This window comes from Carettochelys insculpta, chromosome 4 (genome assembly GCF_033958435.1).
Source record: "Carettochelys insculpta isolate YL-2023 chromosome 4, ASM3395843v1, whole genome shotgun sequence".
Classification (NCBI taxonomy): domain Eukaryota; kingdom Metazoa; phylum Chordata; order Testudines; family Carettochelyidae; genus Carettochelys; species Carettochelys insculpta.
In genome coordinates, this window is record NC_134140.1 from 13,770,270 (window position 1) to 13,793,980 (window position 23,711).

General features: G+C 47.2%; 1 protein-coding gene across 2 annotated transcripts in view; it reads right to left on the reverse strand.

The window, feature by feature from the left end:
- Positions 1 to 22,710, reverse strand: part of SMYD1 (SET and MYND domain containing 1) — a 43,373-nt gene extending 20,663 nt beyond the window's left edge. For both annotated transcript variants that reach the window (XM_074992263.1, XM_074992262.1), the window contains exons 1-4: positions 22,510 to 22,710; positions 9,133 to 9,309; positions 5,830 to 6,043; positions 2,087 to 2,217 (exon numbers count right to left, since the gene is read on the reverse strand). In XM_074992263.1, the coding sequence (XP_074848364.1) occupies positions 2,087 to 2,217; positions 5,830 to 6,043; positions 9,133 to 9,309; positions 22,510 to 22,646 (659 nt within the window). In that variant the 5' untranslated portion in view covers positions 22,647 to 22,710. The remainder of the gene's footprint in view (positions 1 to 2,086; positions 2,218 to 5,829; positions 6,044 to 9,132; positions 9,310 to 22,509) is intronic.
- Between the last annotated feature and the right edge of the window lie 1,001 nt (positions 22,711 to 23,711).

Here is a 23,711-nt window from a genome sequence, read left to right on the forward strand (position 1 = left end):
GTATAGAGGGGTCAGACACAGAAGCGGAATCCTAAAAAAAACAGGCCATTGTTTGCCATGCATCTTAGTTCAGAATGCAGCTCAAAATGTTCTCCAGCTTTTGAAGGCAAACACCCGGCATGACAGGTAACACTACAAGTGGCCCATGCATGGTGTTCTGTGCACATTGAATGTGAACTGAGATGTCTTCTGCAAAACATGACCAAATGGTTTAAATTCAGTACGTTAATGTGTGCAGGAACATAAACACTTAAAATTAATACTCTGTCAAATAAACAAAACTATCAGTAACTCCTTTACGTTCCTGCCAAAGACACAAGATCAGAGTTGTTGACCTCAGTGCTTTGCTAGCTATAGTTTTACATGGTCTCATCCCCATGACACAGGCCTGATCCAAAGCCCACTGAAGTCCACGGAAAGTCTCCCAATGACTCCAGCTCTCTTTGGATCAAGCCCAACCTCCACAAATCTAACAGTTCTGGCTCTTGTCACATTCCCCACCAGTGGGCTTAGAAGCTTGAATGGTCAAGAGATGGGTGGGTTATAGCCTGTTTTCTAAACAACAAGAAGTCCTGTGGCACCTTATAGACTAACAGATATTTTGGAGCATAAGCTTTCATGGGCAAAGACCACGAAGTGGGTCTTTGCCCATGAAAGCTTATGCTCCAAAATATTTGTTAGTCTATAAGGTGCCACAGGACTTCTTGTTGCTTCTGGTTATAGCCTGTTTTCTAAACAACAAGAAGTCCTGTGGCACCTTATAGACTAACAGATATTTTGGAGCATAAGCTTTCATGGGCAAAGACCACGAAGTGGGTCTTTGCCCATGAAAGCTTATGCTCCAAAATATCTGTTAGTCGATAAGGTGCCACAGGACTTCTTGTTGCTTCTGAAGATACAGACTAACTCAGCTACCTCTCTGAAGCCTGCTTCCTGGCACCCCTACCACTCCAGGAAAAGTTGGGTGCCTAAGGAAGGTAACTAAGGGAACACTGATGGGTTGATTGAGGCCCAACAGTGAGTTTAACCCCTCTGATTTTGGAATATTTAGTTTAAAGTGTACGATAGATACAGATGTTCTGAGGTTTTCTTATTTTAATTAATGTGAAAGCCATTTTTGCTTGGATTTATATACTCTGTGCAAGTTGTGCCGCTAGCCAGCGTACGACAATGGAGCAATGCTAATTCATACCAGCTGAGGATGTGGCCTTCAATGTATGTTAAAATCTGCAGGCATGATCCCAAGAAGGGCTGAACACACACCTCTTCCATTGAGTTGGCTGGACAAATGTAGTGGTAGCTGGCAACTTACCAGGGCTGTCCAACCGGCCTGCTGGCACTGTGTTCTCCATTGTAGCTTGCACTGTCTCTTTTGGTCTTGGCTATCATTTTTAGGGGACCTCAGGAAGAACTGTGGGTGCTCAGCACTATATTTGCATAGCAGTGTCCTTTTGTATTCAGGTTCCAGTTATATATACTTTATTAAGGGTTAATAAATAATTACTAGCTGTTATAAGCGTGCCAGGGACATGAGTATTTTGTGTTGTAGATGGTTACAAACTCAGCAAGGTATTATATGTGGCCATAAGCCAAAGTTATAAGCAACCTATTGATCTGGATTCTTGTAACAATTTCTTTATGATACGCATCCTGTAATTCTTCATAAATTCTTTATAGATGAAACCTTAATATAAGGGGCAACCTATCCATTTAGTTACTATTTTACTCCATTTGAGTGTTATGGGCCTGATCTAAAAGCCACTAAAATCAGTGGAAACCGTCAATAATGTCAATGTCTTGGGATCAGGCCCCTTAGCTGTGTTTTGCCTCTTTGTTTTCTGTACCAAAACCAATAAGAATACAAAAGGAGAAAAGCAGAAGCAATGCGGCTCATCTCTAAAGGGTCTGGCTTTCCTGTGTCTAACAGTCTGTTCTCCACAAACAAGCCAGAAAAAGAAGAAACTAAGGGATTTTTCCCAAGTGTCCAATGCCAGGAGAAGCAAATGTGGGAAACGAGTCAAGCACCGGGGCAGACCTCGTCCCCTCCCCTTCCCCGACACCTCCCATAGAATGGAAACGTACTCACTTGCCGTTGTTGAATATCACCGTGCAGTTAGGCCAACAATCATGATTCACAAGACAGAGATTGGGGAAGATGCCCACACCAACAGCTTGCAGTCCCCTTTGGTCACTCAGGGTGAAGCCATTGCAGTTTATCTAGTCCCAAAAACAGGCACAAAATAAGAGTAGATTAGAGGAGGTGAATAATGATGAAATCTTGGTCATGCTGAACTCAGTGGCTCTTTTGTCACTGACTTCAGTGAGCTCCATAAAGCACCTTAGATTTTGGAATATTTTCCACTGATTGTTCATAAAATGTGTTTTCTGTGCTCCAGGCATAGGGATGAAGTCTTCAGACTCTGGAAACAAGAGAGCCACCCAGGGAGTGCTTGGGACAGTATCCATTAGCCTGGACAGAAGCACTAGGAAGTTCACAATGTAGAGCTCCGGAGGACAAACTCATGAGCAGATTAAGCACTGTTGGTTTGAGTGTGTCCTAAGGATGTAAAATCCTCTTTAATTAGTTAACTGCTTAAACATTAAGTTTAACTGGTGACCTGATTAAATGGGTGAGGAGGGTAACTGTGGGGCCGGTGGGTGCTCTAGCTTGGCTGGGCTGGAGCATCCCCACCCTCAGTGCTCCTGGACCTGCCAAGAACCAGGGCTGCTCCTGCCAGGCTGGAGCACCTCTCACCCACAGCAGACCCCACAGAACCAGAGCAGCCCCCCATCCATAGCAGGCAGAGGGCTGCTCCAACCCCCCTGCTTACCCGTAATCAGTAAGCCTCATCTGCGCAGAGTGAACCATAAACACCCTTAGTGTGTTCAACCCTTTCTTGTGTTCACGTTCTGCAAATATTCCAGCAAACACGTCTCACAGGAAAGGGGAAAATTTCACTGATTTGTAGAGAACAGGCGCAGGAAGCAAATTGCAAGTTTGTGAGAATATCTGTATCAGCCTAATTCTGCTGGCTGCCCCAGCCAATCTGAGCAGACAATGTCATGTGATCTGTGTAGCCGAACAAAACGGATACAGTTTGCAATGAATTTTGTTTATTTCATCCTGGCAAGTCCCAAATGACTGACAGACAAGACATAATTTGCATTCCTTATTCAGAGACTGATTTCAGTAACAAAAGAAATTAAGGTGTTCTCAGACAATTTGCAGACAGATATTGAGGGGAAATCTGTGAAATGAACTGTTCACTAACTGTTTTATTTCCTTTCCTGGCCTCCCCAACCCTATCCTTCTGCCACAGTCTAGCAGAGTGTGGTCTAGCAGCTAGCAGAGGTGAAAAGGGGTTTGAGCGCTTATTCCTGGCTCTGACCCATTGGACTAGGTTTCCTTTGTTGGAGAAGCAGAGATGGAGCAGGGATTGGCTGCTTCCCCCCTAGCAGGGGATTCCCTCAGCAGGCTGAGAGTCAGCTTAGTCAATTCCTGTGCAACTGTCCCATAAGCCCCTGGAGCAGAGTAGAGAGAAGAAAGCACTGGGGCACACTGTATCTTGCTAGCCATAGCTGGTGTTGGTTCTTTGGGTCTGTTGCCAGCTGGCATTTGCTACAGCATTCTCATGTCTTATCTCAGCAGCACCAGGGCCAGGCAGAAAATCAGAGCCAGAACTGGTCCATGGAGGCCTCCCTGTCTGCTACACAAGGCAGACCTCAGTTGACCTCTGGGTCAGTCCTGTAGATGCTGCGTGCCTCAGTTTCCCCATTTACTGGTGAGCAACTGAGGCAAAGAGAGACTAAATGGCTTGCCCAAGCTCACCTAGCAAGTCTGGTTTGCGGGGAAACTCCTCAGTGTTTTAAGGGGTCTGGAGGGCCTCTGGTGAAAGATGCAAGCTACATATCTGGGGAGTATTGTTCCAAACACACTTCACACCTTATGCATAGGCCCGAAGGTTGCCACCTTCTTTTTCTTATCTGCACCTCCACACCCCAGAACACTGGGATGCCCCATTTTACACAGGTTATTTCTTACTCCCTAGAAAAACAATGGGGAGTCCTGTAGCGCCTTAAAGATCAACCGATTTATTTGGGCATAAGCTTTTGTGGGTCAACAACACTTCAGATGCATCTGACAAAGTGGTTTTTACCCACAAAAGCTTATTGCCAAATAAAGGTTCATCTTTAAGGTGCCACAGGACTCCTTGTTGTTTTGCAGGTGTAGACTAACACAGCTACCCCTCTGATACTTCTTACTTTCTGTTACTCGGATAGCAGCCACACACAATGGCTACGTCTACACATGCACCCAACTTCGAAATAGCTTATTTCGATGTTGCGACATCGAAATAGGCTATTTCGATGAATAACGTCTACACGTCCTCCAGGGCTGGCAACGTCGATGTTCAACTTCGACGTTGCTCAGCCCAACATCGAAATAGGCACAGCGAGGGAACGTCTACACGCCAAAGTAGCACACATCGAAATAAGGGAGCCAGGCACAGCTGCAGACAGGGTCACGGGGCGGACTCAACAGCAAGTCGCTCCCTTAAAGGGCCCCTCCCAGACACACTTTCATTAAACAGTGCAAGATACACAGAGCCAACAACTAGTTGCAGACCCTGTATATGCAGCACGGACCCCCAGCTGCAGCAGCAGCAGCCAGAAGCCCTGGGCTAAGGGCTGCTGCCCACGGTGACCACAGAGCCCCGCAAGGGCTGGAGAGAGAGTATCTCTCAACCCCCCAGCTGATGGCCGCCATGGAGGACCCCGCTATTTCGATGTTACGGGACGCGGATCGTCTACACGTCCCTACTTCGATGTTGAACGTCGAAGTAGGGCGCTATTCCCATCCCCTCATGGGGTTAGCGACTTCGACGTCTCGCCGCCTAATGTCGATTTCAACTTCGAAATAGCGCCCAACACGTGTAGACGTGACGGGCGCTATTTCGAAGTTACTGCCGCTACTTCGAAGTAGCGTGCACGTGTAGACGCAGCTAATATGTACACTGTGGTCAGGACAGGACATTCCACCATATTACAATCAGGTTTGTCACAGTCTTGGACAATAGCTTGTGGTTTATTACAGTCGGAGATTCCATAGCGTTAATTTTTGGCACACCTTTTTCAGTAATCTTCTGACCTTACTGGACATAGGTTTATTCCTGTGTCATCCTCTCATGTCAAGTGTCCTTAAGTCTACGACCTAATTTGGCTAAAGAAAAACCTTACAGGCCTCAGGCTACAGGCCTAGCATTCCCATGATGCCACATGCATCAGTCCTACATATGTGTCAGTCTTGGGCCAGGTCTGCACTAGCCATTCAAGTCGACTGTAGATATGCAATTCTAGCTACAGCAACTGCGTAGCTAGAATTTGTCTTATCTATAATCGACTTGCCTGGCTGTCCTCACAGAGGGAGGTCAACGAGAGAAAACCTCCCATCGACCTCCCTTACTCCTTGCAATATTGAGGAGTACAGGGGTCGACCGTTGACCGCAGATAGCTCGATTTCATGCATCCCTGCTGGGCACGCCAAATTGAACCCCAGAAGATCGACCCTGACTGGGTCACTCTTCTACATAGTGAAGACATACACTAAAGCTTCTCCAATCCTGCACCCTAACACCTCTTTAGCATACATTGATTATACATGCACTAGCATATACATTGCATCACACAGCACAGTGATAAATGGATGATCAAATGAACCTATTGGCTACAGGAGTTGGTGGCAGAGGGCTCACTTTCAACATGCTTTGTGAAGTTAGCATTGCCCCATTATCAGCAGCTCTCTGTTTGTTCTCCCAGGAGCTGACATACCACTCCGAATATGTGAGAGATGAACTGCATGCCAAACTGCTGGTTCTGGGAGGGCCAGAAGTTGAGGAAACTCTCCACGTCAACTCTCAGCTCTTTCTTCTCCTCTTCTCCAAAGTTCTCCACATGGTTCTGCAAGTCGTCAATGGAGACCAAGCAGCCTTCTGTAAGACCACCTCCCTCTCTCTCTATCCTCCACATGATGCGGGCAGCCAGCCTGGCCAATGAAGAGGAGAATTAGGAAATTCCAGCATGCTAGTGAAATCCACAATCAAACTCAGCCTCACCACAGCAGCAGGGACTGAATGGGAGCCATCACACTGAACAAGCAGAATGCCTGAGTCAGATTTGGCCTTGACAAATTTCTCATCTGGAATTAGTTGAATCCACGGCTGCCAGCTCCCCTTGCAGGTTGCTACTGATATAGCTGAAAATGCCTTTCAAAGTACAGAAGGAAAACAATGCAATGTCTTAAAGCAGAGCAATGCTGAGACTTTCTGATTGTTCACATGCTCTCTCTAGTGGTGTGATATAAAGCAAGCAGCTCTTGAAACAGGGAGTTTGGTGATTTTTTTTTTCATTTTTTAAATGTGGTACAAAATGTATCAACTTGTGGCTCTAGTACAGGGTTTGTCTGGCCATTTGAGCGCCTCCCACTCTTTCATGTATACATCCCCCTAGTGGGATGCTCTTACCTCCATTTTATAGATGGGGAACTGAGACAGGCTAAGTGACTTGTCTAAGATCACAGAAAAAGGGCAGAGAACGGGATCTGCAGCCATCACTCTAACCACTAGTCCATCCTTTCTCTACAGAGTCATTCAGCTGAGAAATGGCACCTTCTTATTCCCCCCACTGGCTCTCCATTTTACCGTATCTTTGGGACTCTAGCACCAGCAGAGCAGCATGGAAGGCCCGACAGAGCTCCCAGAGCTGGGGACCCTCCAGTGTAGAGGAACATCTTGGGATAACACACTCTCAGCTCCACAGGGCCCATGGGTGGACAATGTGCACAGTGCAACAGCTACCAAGTTAGGTTAGAAGTAGTAATATGCTCTGCCTCCTTTGTCTGCTTGTACTACAGGCTGAACAATCACACTGATGGCTACACACACGCCAGTGCCAGTTCCTCCCTCTGAGTGACTGCTCGCCCCAGGAACTATGTTTGCATTAGCTAACAATACCTCTCTGTCTCATTACAAAGGAGTATTTTTATGCAGATGCTATTAATAGCTAGCCTGGTAAGTGAAGGAACTACCGCGAGGCATGGACTGAACACAAGGAAAGCAGGTGGCAGTTCCATGCCCTAGTTAGAGCCAACCTGCCCTTTTAACATCTTTATTTTAAGGGGAGATGACCTTGCTTGGCTGCAGATATGTTTGTTATCTTCTGGCTGGTGACAGCTGGCAGCTTTGCAATTGGAAGGAATGGCTTTTAGACACACCTTCCTTATGGCTACCAGCCCATTCCTGCATTTATTGGGCCGGGGCACATGAAAGGCCAAAGCTACTCCCAGATCCACACATTGCTCTAAGCGGTCTGTCCCCTCAACTCCAAATATCCAGTAGCTTCCTAAGCAATGAATGGATTTTCCTCTCTCTTCTGCTGTGTTATTGATACAGGGCTGGGTTACAACTAGGTGCGGTTCTCTGTCCCATGTAATGACATCTAGACCACTTACACAGAGAGAAAGAATGAGTCTCCTCGGCTGAGAGGCAGCTGGCCTTTGGCTCAAATCTGATAAGTGAAGGAGCTACAGTGAGGCATGGACTAAACAGAGGGAAAGCAGTAAGCTCCAGAGGTCCCAGTTTTGAGCCCACCTTGGGGCAGTTACATATACCCCAATGTTCAGTAGGTGTTTGGGGTTGGACACAGAGCAGATTCTGGCCCCAAAGTACAGGTACAAGAGCCTGACACAGTACAAAACAATAACCGGGGGCAGGGGGGCACACAGTCAGAATCAGATGGTCCTACAGATCCTCTGGTCTCAGAGACCTCCAAAGCCCTTTCAAGAAAGGGTGGAGTCCAGGGCCCCACAGAATCTCAAGCCACTGGGGGAGGCATGACCGCTCATGAGAACAGTGACATTGCTGCTGGTATTCAAATGTAATGTGTGTCTAAGACAGCTAGATACTATAGGTTGAACCTCTCTACTCTAGAACTCTGTCAGCTAGACACATCTATAATCCAGAATGATTTTAGTTAGCCAGACAACCACTTATCATGGGTGTGGCCAAGTTTCCCATAGTCTCATAAAGTTTGTTTACGGCCACCAGTCCTAACTCAGTGTTCTGTGCTGTTATTTAGCTGTAGTTTGCCTCTAAATGCCTTCTAAGAGCCCAATAAGCAGTGGAAATGTTGACAATATGCTAGACAATATTGACCTCCTCCTGTGGTCCAGCAAATTCTCTCATTTGGCACCAGCCAGGTCCCGAGGGTGCCAGACGAGAGAGGTTCAACCTATATGTGATACAAATATAACAGCAAGACAAAGGAAGGCCTGGACTTGGTAGGCAGGAGATGTAGTGGCACCCTGTAAGTCTATTGTGACCAGGACTGGATTACACTTTTGTGAACCCAGGCAGGCGGTGAAGCACTGGAACGTGTTGCCTAGAGAGGTGGTGGATTCTCCATCCCTAGAGGTTTTTAAGTCCCGGCTCAACGAGGTCCTGGCTGGGATGACTTAGTTGGGGTTGATCCTGCTTGAAGCAGGGGGCTGGACTCAATGACACCCTGAGGTCCCTTCCAGCCCTAGGATTCTGTGATAAGCTAGGCCCTTCCATTGCTTTCGCACTTAAGGGCAGCAACTGGAGGTGGAGTGGGTGGTGGGTAAGGCCTCGGTCAAAGAGGCGAAATGGGAATGTGAAGAGGCAGAGCAAGAGCAGGGCCTCAGGAAGATGCTGAGTGGGTACAGGACCTTGGGAGGAAGGGTGGAGTGCGGGGACAGGGACATGGTCCCAGCAACAGTGGTCCCCCTACTTCTCAGGATCGTCCAGCTCCATTGCCTGGCTGCCATAATGGTCCCCTTCCAGGTGTGGGCTCAGCACAAAGGAGCTATTGGGGCTGGGTTTGTCCCATAGCTATGAGCCTTGGGCTCTTCCTAGCTCTTTGCAACCAGTGGTTTGTGAAGGCGTCACTCCCATCCTGGCTAGATCCAAATTAGGCTCCATATTGATTTCCAAACTACAGAAGGGAAGTCCCCTCTCACACCTACATTTTTCAGGCCTGCTCAGGAACCAGACCAAAACCATCACTCCAGCCCTCCTGCAGCTCTCAGCACCACACCAGCCAGACCACCGCTCTCACCTGATGTTTTCGTTGGGTGCTTTCCCATGCGCCTTGATGGCAGAGCACTCGTGTTTGTGGTTCAGCCAGGCATCCTTCTGGCAGGTGCGATCGCAGTAGTGGGCAAACTTACACTGGCCACAGCGGTGGAGCTTCTCCTGCCTTTTAAAGCAGGTGTGGCAGACCAGGGAAGTAAGACTGAAAAAAGGCAAAATGAAGCAGCCATCAGCACCAAGGTAACATCTGTTGGATCCAGATCCACACTTCCCAGTTGGCCCCCGACCCCACAGAGATATTCCCAGACAGGACACCACACCCAGTAAACTGAATAACGCTGAGCAATATATTCCACATAGCTATCCGGAAGGGAGGGATAAACATTTCAAGCAAAGGGTAGTTAATGTCTGTGCCTTTGCCAAGTGGTGTTGCCACTCTCCTGGGCTCTGAGTGTGAGAAAGCTTTTTTGTTTAAAAGAGGGAACAAATGAATGCGTTTCCCAGTCTCCCAAGGCTCCTGTCTCCAGCACGTGGACTCCTGGTTCCTATCAACATTGCTAAAAGGATACTGTTTTCCCATTAGGTCCTTGTTAAAACATTAGTTGTCTGCCCCCTGAGAATTTGCCTCCAAGAATTCTAGTCTGTCTCTCGGCAGAACCAGAAGAAACGCTGCATAGTCAGTGCAGGGGACCACATGCTGACTGTTTTACATGAGCATAACTGGAGAGTAACTCTGCTGACTTCAACAGATTACCTTGAGCTCTAATTCTCTCACCCAGCACCGGCCAGGACCCAAGGGTGCCGGATGAGAGAGGTTCAACCTGTACAACTAAGGGTGAGGATTTGCAGGATCAATTCCTATATGTGCAATGATTGAAATGTTGTCACATACTGGTTTGCTTGTGCTCCCAGGCTACCTCTATACTACAGCAATCTTTTGAAAGAAGTTCTTCTAGAAGAGATCTTCCAGAAAGATTCCTTTCGAAAGAGTACATCCACACACAAAGAACCAGATTGAAAGATCGATCCGCTGTTTCAACAGAGAGCAACCACACAGCCCCTGCTCTTTCAAAGGAATGGACCAGGGATTGAAAAATCCACCGCCTTGAGGGCCTGTGGAGCGTCTACACATGCTTTTTTCCTAAAGAAGATTTCGAAAGGAGGCCCTCTTCCTGATCCAGGAGTGGAGGACAGGTTCCACAAGAAGAGCTGCATTCTTTCAGGTTTGTATCCAAGCGTGCATTTTGTTTGTGGCTGCTCCATGTGTTCTTTGGAAAAAGGGCCTGATTTTCTGAAAGAACTTGCTAGTGTAGACCCGGCCCCAGTGAAATCACTTTGGAGGTATGGCCGTTGGTCCAATGGCAGCTGGATAAGGCCCCCCCAAAAAGGAGTTAACATCGCTTTCTCCTGACTAAAACCACATAGGCACATAAAATAGTTTACCTATCACTGAAGTACAGCCACCTCTGGGATCCAATGTGACAGTTGTCTAACTGTGTACTACACACTGAACCTCTCTCACCCAGCACCCTTGGGACCTGACCAGTGTTGGGTGAGAGAATTTGCTGGACCCCAGAAGGTCAATATAGTCTAACACATTGCCAACACTTTCACTGCTTACTGGGCTCTTAGAAGACATTCAGGGGCAAATTGCAGCTAAATAACAGCACAGAACACTGAGAACCAGGACTGGTGGCTGTAACAAACCTTATGGGACCACAGGAAACTTGGCAAGACCCATGATAGGTGGTCATTGGTTTACTAAGATCATGCCGGATTATGGATGTTTCTGGCTGAGAGAGTTCCAGATTAGAGAGGTTCAAGGTGTAGTGATATTAGACCATAGCTGAGGCCAGGCTGTAAAGAAGGAAGCTGGAAAAACTGCAGAATTACTGAATGCAGGTAGGACTTGACATGGGCAGACTGTCACACTAGTCAAAGGCAGCAGGAGACGAGCATTAACAACCCTCCTAGGCAGAGGGGACTGCGGGTGGTGGGTCTAGAGAGGCACTGGCTATGCACTCCCCTCAGCCCAAGGAAGGGCTGAAACAACACCCTTCCACCCCAAGCCCTGCCTCTTCGCCAGCTGAGGTGGCCTGGGGCACTAGGGAAGCTGGAGGGCCAGCGCCAGCAGCAGAGATCTGTCCCCCGCCCCCACCACACACCCACACACTCTCACAGGCAGTGGGGTGGGAGGAAGCACAGTTCCACCTCCAAGAAGTGCTGCTGGGGCAATCTCACTCCCTCCCACGGAGCAAGATGGCCAGGGAGCAGCGTGAGCTGGGAGCACCTTGCTGCGCTTTCCCCACAGCTTCTGGTGAGGGGGGAAGACCGGTGCAGACTGCTGATCCTAGTGCAGCCAGGCTAGCCCCCCGGTTGACTGCTGGGTGGCCCCTCCCACCAGAGGAATGCATGGGACCCCTGGTATACCCTCCTCCCCCACACACAGAACCCCTGCCCCTGCTCCTAGGATGTTAGCAGTGAACTGAGCACACTTCGGTAAATTGGAAAGTTAGCAATTTAGAACTGGCCATTAACCTCTCAATATGTTCCTCACCAGCCTACACACTATCAGACCTACAAGGCAAGGAGCACCCTCAGGTGAAGGCACCACACAGTTCAAGGGGAGCTCTTCAGACTGCTATGTTTCCTCTTTTGTGCAGATCATAGAATCATAGAATCATAGAACACTAGGACCGGAAGGGGCCTCGAGAGGCCATCGAGTCCAGTCCCCTGCCCCGATGGCAGGACCGACCACTATCTACACCATCCCTGATAGACATCTATCCAATCTGTTCTTAAATATCTCCAGCAAGGGAGATTCCACAACCTCCCTTGGCAATTTATTCCAGTACTTGACCACCCTGACAGTTAGGAACTTTTTCCTAATGTCCAACCTAAACTTCCCTTGCTGCAGTTTAAGTACATTGCCTCTTGTTCTCTCCTCAGAGGCCAAGAAGAACAAGTTTTCTCCCTCCTCCTTCTGACACCCTTTAAGATATCTGAAAACCGCTATCATGTCCCCCCTCAATCTTCTTTTTTCCAAGCTAAACAAGCCCAATTCTTTCAGCCTTTCTTCATAAGTCATGTTCTCCAGACCTTTTATCATTCTAGTTGCTCTTTTCTGGACCTTCTCTAATTTTTCCACATCTTTCTTGAATTGGGGTGCCCAGAACTGGACACAATATTCCAGCTGAGGTCTAACCAGCTCAGAGTAGAGCGGTAGAATGATTTCTCGTGTCTTGTTCACAACACACCTGCTAATGCATCCCAGAATCATGTTTGCTTTTTTTGCAACAGCATCACACTGTTGACTCATATTTAACTTGTGATCTACTAGAACCCCTAGATCCCTTTCTGCTGTACTCCTTCCTAGACAGTCTTTTCCCATTCTGTATGTGTGAAACAGATTATTCCTTCCTAAGTGCAGCACCTTACATTTATCTTTATTAAACTTCATCCTGTTTACTTCAGACCATTTCTCTAATTTATCTAGATTATTCGAAATTATGACCCTATCCTCCAAGGTAGTTGCAACCCCTCCCAGCTTGGTATCATCTGCAAACTTAATAAGCGTACTTTCTATGCCAATATCCAAATCATTAATGAAGATATTGAACAGAACTGGTCCCAAAACAGACCCCTGCAGAACCCCACTTGTTATGCTTTTCCAGCTGGATTGAGCACCATTAACAACTACTCTCTGGGTGCGATTAGCCAGCCAGTTATGCACCCACCTTATTGCAGCGTGATTTAAGTTGGACTTGCCTAGTTTGTCGATAAGAATATTATGCGAGACCGTATCAAATGCTTTACTAAAGTCTAGGTATACCACATCCACTGCTTCTCCCTTATCTACGGGTCTCGTTATCATGTCAAAAAAAGCTATCAGGTTGGTTTGACATGATTTGTTTTTTACAACGGGCGGTTTCGCAGAACCAGCTCTCCCCAGAAAGTTCATTGACATACAAGGGACATTTATAATCCAAGGCCACAACAGGTGCATCCAGCTGGCTCCGCAGGTTACTAGCTTCCAGCTTACATTTCAAAGGGTGAGATTCAGACTTTCCCCTCTCATCACATAAAGGCTTCACCTGTGACCGTCATAAAACACATTGGAAGTGCCAATAGCATAATAGGGCAGGGTTTGTTTCATCTGACACCCTCTCTTTGACAGTGTCCAATGTCAGATAGTTCAGAGGTAAAAGCCTACCCATAATGCACCTCACTCTGCACTTTCCTCCTTGCGGCTGCCTCTCCTGCTCGCTTGCTTTGTTTAAAGCAGAGGTCGCTGTCTCTCTCCTTTGCTGTCAGCCCAGTCTGCATTGCTGAGTGTGACAAAGTGGGGCCGAGAGGATTTTATTCCCTGTGTTCCGTCACATGTATTTCCTCCTGTCCTGTAGGAACCCCAGGTGTGTGTCTCAGTTTCCTCAGCTGGTGAGGGAATTTTGGGGTGTGATAGTTTCTGAACATACACCATGGCCATGCCTTTGTGACCTAAGCCCTTGCTGGGGGGAAGTACCCTTGCTGGGATGCAGGACAAAGGCAGGAGGAGGGGCCTGGCAGGCAGATTTCAACTGGGCAGTTGGGAGTGGAGCTGGGGTTACCGTGCATGGCCTTTCAAAAAAAGGACACCCCGAGAAAGAGTGTATCAGCATCTACCAACTCCCTCTGTATGAATGTGCCATATATGCTATAACACTAATACAGCATGAGCTGGTACATACTGACACAGATGCACTCCCTCTTAGGGGTGTCCTCTTTTTTATATGGCAACCCAAAGTGGGGCAGTCTTGGCTAGCTGGGGAGACACAGGGTAGGGCTAGGGCTCTGGCTCTGACCCCCTCAGGTGCAATCTAAGAAGGATTGCGCTGACTGCTCCAGGGTTCGTTGCTGACAAGTCTGTTCTGTGCTGTCCCCCTCTCATCTACTACACCTTCTGGACTACCTGCTGGCTGAGAGTCACATCTGACTGCGGAGGGGATGCAGGGCCCAGTGATTCCCCACTCTCCGTGACACAGAGTTACACCGCGAATGAACTGGAAACTTCAAGTATGTCTATGTGCACAGGCTAACCTGCCTGAGCTAGCCTGAAACCAGTTAGCACCGGTAACAAAGGCAGTGAATACAGCACAGCTTGGGCTGAGTATGTACCAGGGCCATGTTGGGCTTGTATGGCTCACCCTGCTTCTTCAATTCTGTTGCTATCTGCACTCCCTGGATTCAAACTGGTTCAGGTGAGTTGACCAATGCACAGTTTTGGCTGTGTAGACACACCCTTAGACAGTGGTAAATAGGCTTAAGTATGTGTCTCTCATTGAGTACAAGGGAGTCCAACTGAGTGTAACAACATCTAACCTACCAAGCAAAGGCCTCAAGCAATGCATTATTGCATTAGGCACTGGGATGCACCTACAAAGGAGAATCCTTGTCCCAAAGAGCTCACAGTTTCAATGGATGGGACCAGCAGAGGAAGCTTTGTGTATTAGCCCTGCCCTGAGTGCAGGGGACTGAACTAGATGATCTCTCAAGTTTCCTTCCACTCCTGTGGGTCTATGATTATCACCCACTTCCTTCAAATGGGAAACTGAGGCTCAGAGTAACTATGCAGGGGCTGTTTGTGCCAGAGCTGGGACTTTAACCCAGGGCACCAATGCCTTAACCATCCTTCCTCTGTCCTGACCATGGAAGGGCCAGCCAAGCTGTAATTCATCTGACATTGCTACCTGTGCTGCTAACAACACACACCTTGCTCCCTTCCCTCTAGGCTTTGCAACACAAATAGAGCTTTATTAAGCAACAATTGCAAGCAAGATTATAGGCAGAGTGTAAAGCCCTGTGTTGTATAGAGATGTGTGTAAGGCTTGTATAAGGACAATCATTGGGCGTGCTGGCATGCCACTAGTAAGCAGGCTGGCCAGCAAGCTGTGTGCTAAGAGCAGGAGCACCGGCCTGCTCTCTTGAGTTCAATGGTAAACTGGGTGCTGGTCAGAAATGCAAGGCTGTGTTCTATCAGCTGTCAAGTCAGGGGGACAGAAAGGTTCAGCAGAGATTAAGCTCCTTGTAAGGCAACAAAGAGCCACAGGACCGATAAAAACACACAAGTGTGCTGTGTGGGAAAGCAAGGAGGCAGAGAATGCATGGGACTGTCGTTACAGGGAGCCTTCTAGCTGTACGCACGTAGACAGCAGCTGAAAAAGGGGTTGTGGAAAAGGTACTCATTAAAGCAAATGAACTCAGAGAGGCAGCCATGTTAGTCTGTACCTTCGCAAGTAACAAGCAGTCCTGTGCCTCCTTGAGCTACAGCTGCACTGTAGCTGTAACTCGAAATAACTTACACAATGTGCTCAGTGCAAATTGCATAAGGTATTTTGACTTCCCTTATTTTGAACTCGGCACCAAAGTTCAAAATAAGGGGCTATTTCAAGGTTTCTGCTGCACCTCTCCCAACGAGGGGTAGCGGGAATGGAATACTGCACTCAAAATAGTGCTGCTCTTTCAAGTGCAGCGTTTAGCTCTGGAGTTGATATTTTGGGATACATGTGTACTCCAAAATAGCAACAATATTCTAGTGGTAGCTTTAGAGATTAACAACTTTATTAAGTCATGAGCTTTTGTGGGTGAAACCCACTTCCACCAATGAAGTGGATTTTATCCATGAAAGCTCAGGACCTAATATATTTGTTAGTCTCTAAGGTGCCACAGGACTGCTTGTTATTGGCAAAGCCAACAAAGGCTTTCAGGAGGAAGTGTCGCAGTGTAACCCACTCACCTCCTGGGTGAGGTTCACGTACCTAGACCATTTACAGGGAGAAATAACGAGTTGCCTCTACAGCCTTAGCTGAGCTTTTTAGCTCAAACATTAGATACTCCTGCACTAAGCTCCAGAATTCATAGACTCATAGGGCTGGAAGGGACCTCCAGGGGTCATCTAGTCCAGCCCCCTGCTTCACTCAGGATCAACCCCAACAAAGTCATCCCAGCCAGGACCTTGTCAAGCTGGGACTTAAAAACCTCTAGAGATGGAGCATCCACCACCTCTCTAAGCAACACATTTTAGTGCTTCACCACCCTCCTGGTGAAATAGTTTTTCCTAATATCCAAGTTCCCAAGTTCGTGTCTGCCGGTGGGCAATTACAGCAGCAGAACCCTGAGATAGGGTCTTTTGGGGGGTTTCCCCCAAGAGGGCAGAGACAAAATACAGCTTTCGATCGCACATTAACAGTATTTCTGTGAAGAAAGATTCCAAAGCAAAACTGGCATGCAACATGTATAGGGAGCATTTCACTTCTTGCTGAAAAGCAGCCAATGCTGGGGAGGAGTGGAGCAGTTTTTACGGCAATGTGCAACAGTATTGCATGAGGTTTTTACAGCCAGGAAGTGAAGCAGCGGGAAAATGCAACAGCAATTTTGAACTCGTGTGGCTCTATTATCCTTCACTTACACACACCTAGCCAGCTTATTGGGAGCAGTCATGTGTAGGTAGGTAAGGGCTGAACTTTATCCATGTGCTCTAAGGACCCAATGACAGGCAGCCATCTGAGCAACAGCTACTTTTGGTGAGCCAGTTAGACATCTCATCTGAATTTACACAAACTGCTTAATCCTCTGCCTCTTGGCTCAGCTCCACCCTGTAAAATAGAGCTAACACTCCCTTCTTCTGCCAGGTCTATTTAGATTGTAAATTCTTTGGAGCAGTGACCTAGTATCTCTCACCATGTGTTTGCCCCTCACCTCCTAGTGGGACCCTGAGTTCAGCTGGGACCTCAGGCTAGGGGTGCACACAGTAGGGGGGGGGGCCTCCCTCGAGTGGCATGAAGTTTAATAAAGGAGGAGTAGCTGCTGAGTCACAGGCTCTTCCATCTCATTAAAAATATTGAAATCTGTTCCTGCTTTTATGTCTGTGTATCACATTTATATACTGATTGACAAAGTTTTTACATTCTACAGACTTATTTCCTAGACATGTCGAATGGGTTTTTAGTTTTGTTTTTCAGATGAACATAACTGAAATTTCCGTTGGTTTGGATTACATTAGACAGGTTGTGGGGGGGATGAAAGGTGTGGCCCGACATGAAAAGTTTGCTCACTGCTGCTCTAGGCAGTATGGATTGGCCTTGTACACCCAAGGTTATCAGTGCAATCCCTGAGGAGGCCATTTATGGGTTTGGGGCAAATAGATTAAAAAAAAAATTGTCAGGGAGGGTGCTTGGTCCTGCCAAGAGGGCAGAGGACTGGACTCAATGAACTCTCAAGGTCCCTTCCAGCTCTAGGAGATATATGTATCTATCCCTATAACAAAGGTATGAACTGCTCATCAGCTGGGATTAGAAAAAATGCTGTTCTCTGGTATAATACAGCACTCTTAGGTGCATTGGACATAGGCAGAAGGAGATTCTCCTTTGCACTGTAATACTGTTAGACAGTTGCTCTGTTGATAGACGTTTGGGAAGGAAAAGTCCTGTTAGATTAGGAAACTCAACCTTTTGCAAACGTAACATTTAGAACCTTGGCTAGGCAGCACAGACTAGTAATGTTTGGGGGTGGGGGGGTATATAGGAATTATTTATAGAACTGGCTTTTTTAAACTACATTATTTCAAAATCTGCAAGGCTTTGGAACAGCTGTCCCTTTGGCCTGACTACAAATACATTACTGCAGTACAGGTAATGTAATAGGTGAGGTCTCAATGCTAACTGCGATATTGCAAAGATCATTTTTCAAAAAATTAAAAAGGGGGGAAGCTGGAGAAAAAAAACATAAAGTTTCTTTTAATGGGGCTTTCACTGGAAATTCAGACCCCCAGACCGGCCGCCACTGCTGCTATTGTACGATAAGCAGCACCTGAAGCTGTGGACACTTTAAATCACTGCCACAGTGTTGATTGGTGGCCACTCAGCCCTGCTCCTTTCACCCATGGCCCCACCCGCTTCTGGGAGCATGAAGCCAGCTTCCACCCACCTTGCCCTGAGGCCCAACATGACTTGACAGCCCCATTCATGGGCTTTACCTGAGAGAGTCCATGGTAGTAAGAATGGCAGTAGCCTGTTTACACTAGGAGAGGGAAGCTGAACTGGTAGCAGCCAGGCCAAGAAATGTTAAGAAAAACAATCTAGTGTAGACACAGATTTTTATGGAGATGCATCAGTGGGTAAGACTGAGATATTCAGTACATTGGTCTCAATCCCCAGCTGGTGTACCTAGACATAGGTAATGCAGCTATGGCAGTTTATACCATCTGGGGATGTGGCTTGCTGTGTTCAGTGCCTAGACCAGCGTAGAATATGTGGAGCACCAATAGATCAATATCTACCTCAACAGGGCACTGTGTGAATCACTGAGGGCTTGTGAAGCTCTTGAGATGCTTAGTTGCAAGAGACCAACGGGCAATCTAAGGGCCCAAGTGGAGCATCTCCATTGTCGTCAAAGGGGCACGTCATAAAGACAAGGGTCTGTATGGAAAGACCTGACTGAAGATGGTCTAGAAGAGCTAGATCTTTAACATGAGCGTCAATGTCTTCCTAGAACAGTGGGTAACCATAACAGTCCATTGCTAGGTGACCCTGCAAGGCAGCCAGCATCTTAAAGACCTGTCTCAATGTGTAGTGTTCATTTACTATGCACATTTAAAAAAACAACCCTAAAGAAAACCATTTTATTTTAAAGCTATGATTAGAACATGTTGTGCAACCTACTGCTGTCTTTGCCTGAGACAAAACATTCTTTGGGAGGTATTTTAATTAACCTGATGCTTTGTTGTTGTTTTTTTTTCGGTTTGGTTTGGTACTTTAAGTTCACTATAGCAATCCTTGGGACTCAGTCTAGTTCAGCTTTGGCCAGAATGATTGAATGGCTTCAAATGACCTTGCCAAGGAATAAATTACTATAAAACCACCTCTTACTCCTGATCTTACTTCCATTTTGTCCACTGAATTCAATAGGACAGAAACCCCTGGTGTGGAAAAAGTGAATAAGGAAGTTATTTTCTTGTTCCCATAACAGGAGAACGAGGGGGGGTCACCAAATGAAATTAATGGGTAGCAGGTTTAAAACAACCAAAAGGCAGTTTTTCTTCATGTAGCACATGGTAGACCTGTGGAATGCCTTTCCAGAGGATGTCGTGAAGACCAGGACTTTAAAAGGGTTCATCAGTGCCTATTAGCCAGGATGGGCTGGAATGATATCCCTAGCCACTGTTTGTCAGAGGCTGGAAATGGACGATAGGGGAGGAATACTTGATGACTACCTGTTCTGTTCATTCCCTCTAGGGCATCTGGCATTGGTCACTATCAGAAGACAGGAGACTGGATTAGGTGTACCTTTAGTCTGACCCAGTATGGCTGTGTTTATGTTCTAATACTGCCACCTACTCTCAGTGGCTGTGTCTACAGTAGAAGAATAACTTTGAAGTTGCTTACTTCAAAGTATAAAGTAAGAAACTTCAAAGCTGAGCATCTACACACACTCTATTTCAAAGTTAAACTTTGAAGTAGGGCACTACTCCATTCCCAGGAATGGGGTAAGGACTTTGAAGTTGGGCTCCCTTATTTCAAAGGTAACTTCAAAAACATGTGTAGATGCTCTGCAGGCTACTTCAAACTAGCCCCTAACTTCAAAGTTAACTTCAAAGCTAGTTCCTCGTGTAGATGCATTCAGTGAGTGCTACTTTTTCCCACAGTTAGATCCATTCATTCCAGTAGGACTACTTGCAGAGTAAGTTAGTCAATGGCACTGGCACAAAGCCCACTAGAATCAATGGAAAAACCCCTTCTGGCTTTTATAGGTTCTGGATCAGGGCCAAAGAAAGGCGAGGCGAAGTCTGGACAACTAGCAGCAGCACTGAGCCCTCTGTCTCTCAGTCTAATCGGTTTTGTGGCATTTATGCAACACTACCCAATGTGACATTTAGGCATCATTCAAATACAGATGACTTTGTGTTTGCAGTTGCATTTTAAAACAGCTGCTCTTGCAATGATGTGTTAAAATGCAAAACAACCCGAGGGACTAAATCCACAAAGGGGTTAGGAATCACAATGCTCACTGTTGCAGCATCTAGCTTTAAGATGTCTTGGCATGCAGTGGGATCCACAGCCTGGAGAAAGACATCCAGGCTTTCTATACAATGCATAGAGACAGGTGCCTAAGAATGAAATCCACAAATACCAGCCTGCTGAGCAGGGAATCTCCTAAACTAACAATAACAGATGAGTGTGCCCAAAGCCCCACCCCTCTCAAGGAGCTAGCCCCAAAGTCCTTTTGTGGATCTTGGTGTTCCCTGTGTTGCCGTGGTAATACAGGTCAAATCTCTCTAATCCAGAACTAATATATATATATATCTCATAGTGCTGGAAGGTACCTCAGGAAGTCATTGAATCCAGTCCCTCACCCACTTGGAAGGGCAAAGCATCAGCCCCCTCCCTCTTTTTGTTTCTTTGAAACCGCAACTCCCTAAACAGCCCCCTCAAGGGTTGGGCTTACAGCCCAAGGCGTAGTAGGCCAATGCTCAAACCACCAAGCTATCACTCCCCTTGTCTAGGGCCAGCTGTAATCTGGCAGGATTTTAGTTAGCCAGACACCCACTCATCATCGGTGTGGCCAAGATTCGCATGGTCCCATAAAGTTTGTTTCCAGCCACGAGTCCTGCCTCTCATTGTTCATTGCTTTTATCTGTAATTAATCCCTAAATGTCTTCTAAGAGCCCAGTAAGCAGTGGAAGTGGTGGTAATGTGCTAGACAATATCGACCTCCCGTGGTCTGGCAAATTCTCTCATCCAGCAGCCGTCAGGTCCCGAGAGTGCTGGACAAGAGAGATTCAACCTGGTGGTTTATAGAGATACTCTTCCATATACACTACAATGGCATGGAAAGGGGAGTGAAAAGTTGCAACTAAAAACAACTCCACACATTTGTTTCCCATTCTTTCCATTCAATGCCCTATTTTTTTAAATAGCCAGGTGACATGGAGCCACCAAGCAAATTCATTTATCCTGAGTGACTTAAAATACCCCAGATGACAAAAGTTAAAAAGCACAGGAAAAAATTTAGATCCCTCCCTCAATCTCATTAAAAGAAACCATTTGTTCTTGGGAAGCTCTAATCAGAAAGATCACATGCTACTTCTGCTTCATGTGCACAGCACCCACCGAAATCAGTGGCGGTTTTGAGCAAAATTCAATCCTGGAATTAAATTGGATGGCCATTTGCAATTGTATGCCTGTGAGGAAGGGTTAGACTTCTGCTAAGTGCGGAGTGAGAAAGGGCAGCTGAAGATCAGTTTCATGTTTCAAAACTTCAGGCCAAATGCTGCTCACAGTTACCCCCTGACAATTTGGAGTAATTCACTGACATCAAATCCAGTGCCATATTCACTGGGCCAGAGAAAGAGAGAGAATGACGTAGTTGGCCTGTGGGTAGGGCCCTCTCCTGGGAGACCCACATCTAGTTTCTGCCCTGCTGAGTGTTTAAGGATTTCATACAACATGGAACAGCTTCACCATGAGCGGCTGGCGGCTCCCAATGCCAAAATGTCCTTTAGCCCAAGGGTTAGGGCACTCTTGGGGGAGACATGGGTTAAGTACCCCTTGGGCCTGCAGGATGCTGGCACCTTTGGGTGCAAGACACTGTCAAAACCATCACAGGTGTTGGGACCCAGCCTCTGACTTCAGGAAACCCCATCATATATATTGTTAAGATCATCTATTGAACCTAAAACAGGTCCAAGTCCTCACAAAGGGGATTTGAACCTAAGCTGCCTAGATCCCACCCTGACTCATACATAACCATCCCTTGGGCTTTGTGACAGCCCTGATCCAGCAGCTGTACTTGCAGGCAGCATCAGAAAATGCCCACAAGACCAAGCCCCACAGGCAGGGAAAATGCTTAGACTGATAATCTCACTGGGGCTTCAGCGCTAGCTAGGCACTTGTGACCTGGACTCAGCAAGCTTTGGGCAGGCACATAAGTGCCTTAGGGACTTTACCAGCAGAACCAGGTGCCCTGGTAATTTAGGCACCTACTGGGGGAGGTTCATTGTAACTGGAATCACAGTTTGCGTGCTGCAATCTACTTGAATAATTCACTGGGCCCAGTCTTGAGAGGTGCTGAGCTCTCTCCACTCCTGCTGCTCTCAGTGGAAGCGGAAGGTGCTGAGCACCTTGCAGGATCACAGCCCAGGAGCAAGCTGCACTGTATTTAAACTAGACGAGCAGACTGACCATCCCAGCCTACCAAGAGGACAGCCGCCGTGAGCTGCATCTCCACAGCATGAGTGCTGCGGAGAGTGATCCTCAGCCTTTCTTGACGTTATCCAGACGCTAATGAAGCCTTCCCCCACTGCAGCCAGGCTGGGCTTTGCACACAGCAGCGACTGGCTTTTGCTATGTAATAGTAACTTCCCTCTTACCTGTCAAAAACAACTGCGGCGTAGGCTGGCTCTGCAAAAATGACGTCCCCAGCCCAGAATTCCTTGGCTGCCTTCAATCCCCGGCCTTTGCTTTCTGATGTGAACACTTCCACCATCTCCATTTCCCCCGGTGTCATGTCAGGGAAGCCAAGCTCGCAGCACGGGTATCCCACTGTGAGCCAGGTCCCGTGTCACGCCTGCTTTTTCAGCACCTTTGGGTTGCCCCAAGACCAAACCTAAATATAGACAGTCCCCATCACACCCACCTACTGGAAGCTGTACCATTTTCCACTTGTGGGGGGAGCTTTTCACTTAAGACAGTTCTATGCCCAGAAATCAAAGGGGCTGGCCCTGCCTGACCAGCACTCTTTGCTTCATTCGGAGAAGCCCATCTGAGAAAAAAGGTTGGAATTGTTTCCCCAAACTGAAAGTATTTGTATATGTTATGGCCACAGTGCTTAATTAACTCTCTCCCATTGGAAAGAGCTCGTATTTTCCTGAAGAGGGTATTTTTAGAAACCACTTGCTTCTGTCTGTTAGGAGCCAACAGCTGAGACAGTGGTAAGTGGTGGGCTGGTGTGTGTCCCTGGCGCTGTCATCTGGTCTCTTTCAGAAAGGAAATAATGCTCCTTTCTTCTTCTCCCACCGCCACCGGGTGAGATTTACAGTAGGGGAGAGAGGGCTGTAGTCAAACACGTGCTCAGAATGCGGCTGCAGAAGAAAGACATGGAAAAGTTGCTTTTCAAGCGCCTGCTGAGCAGCTCCTCGAAGCCTGAGGAATATGCTGGGAGGACTGGCAAAGCCTGGCGTCTCTTTCAGCAGCGGGCTTGACTTGTCAGCTATTCCCTCGAGCATTTCGTTGGCTACACACAGTGAAACAACATGCCAAGGGACTACATTCACTCAAGTTCCTCTCCACTGAATTGGGTGGATGAATTGGGCCCACAGGTCATAAAGGGAAGAGAATATGACTCGGGGGTTCAATTACATTATAAAATGGGGACTGGTTTCTGCTATCCCCTTATGACAACTGCAGTGAAGAGGTCATCTAGGGGTTAATGCTCCACCTCTACCCCTCACTGGTTAGCTTGTGGGACTTTACCCAGCTGCATTGGTGGCCCTGCATTTAATAAAGCAGCAAGTTCCTAGCTTATTTTTGCTGCCTTGAGGGGGTCCCTTTACAAGCCCCAATTAAGTGTAAA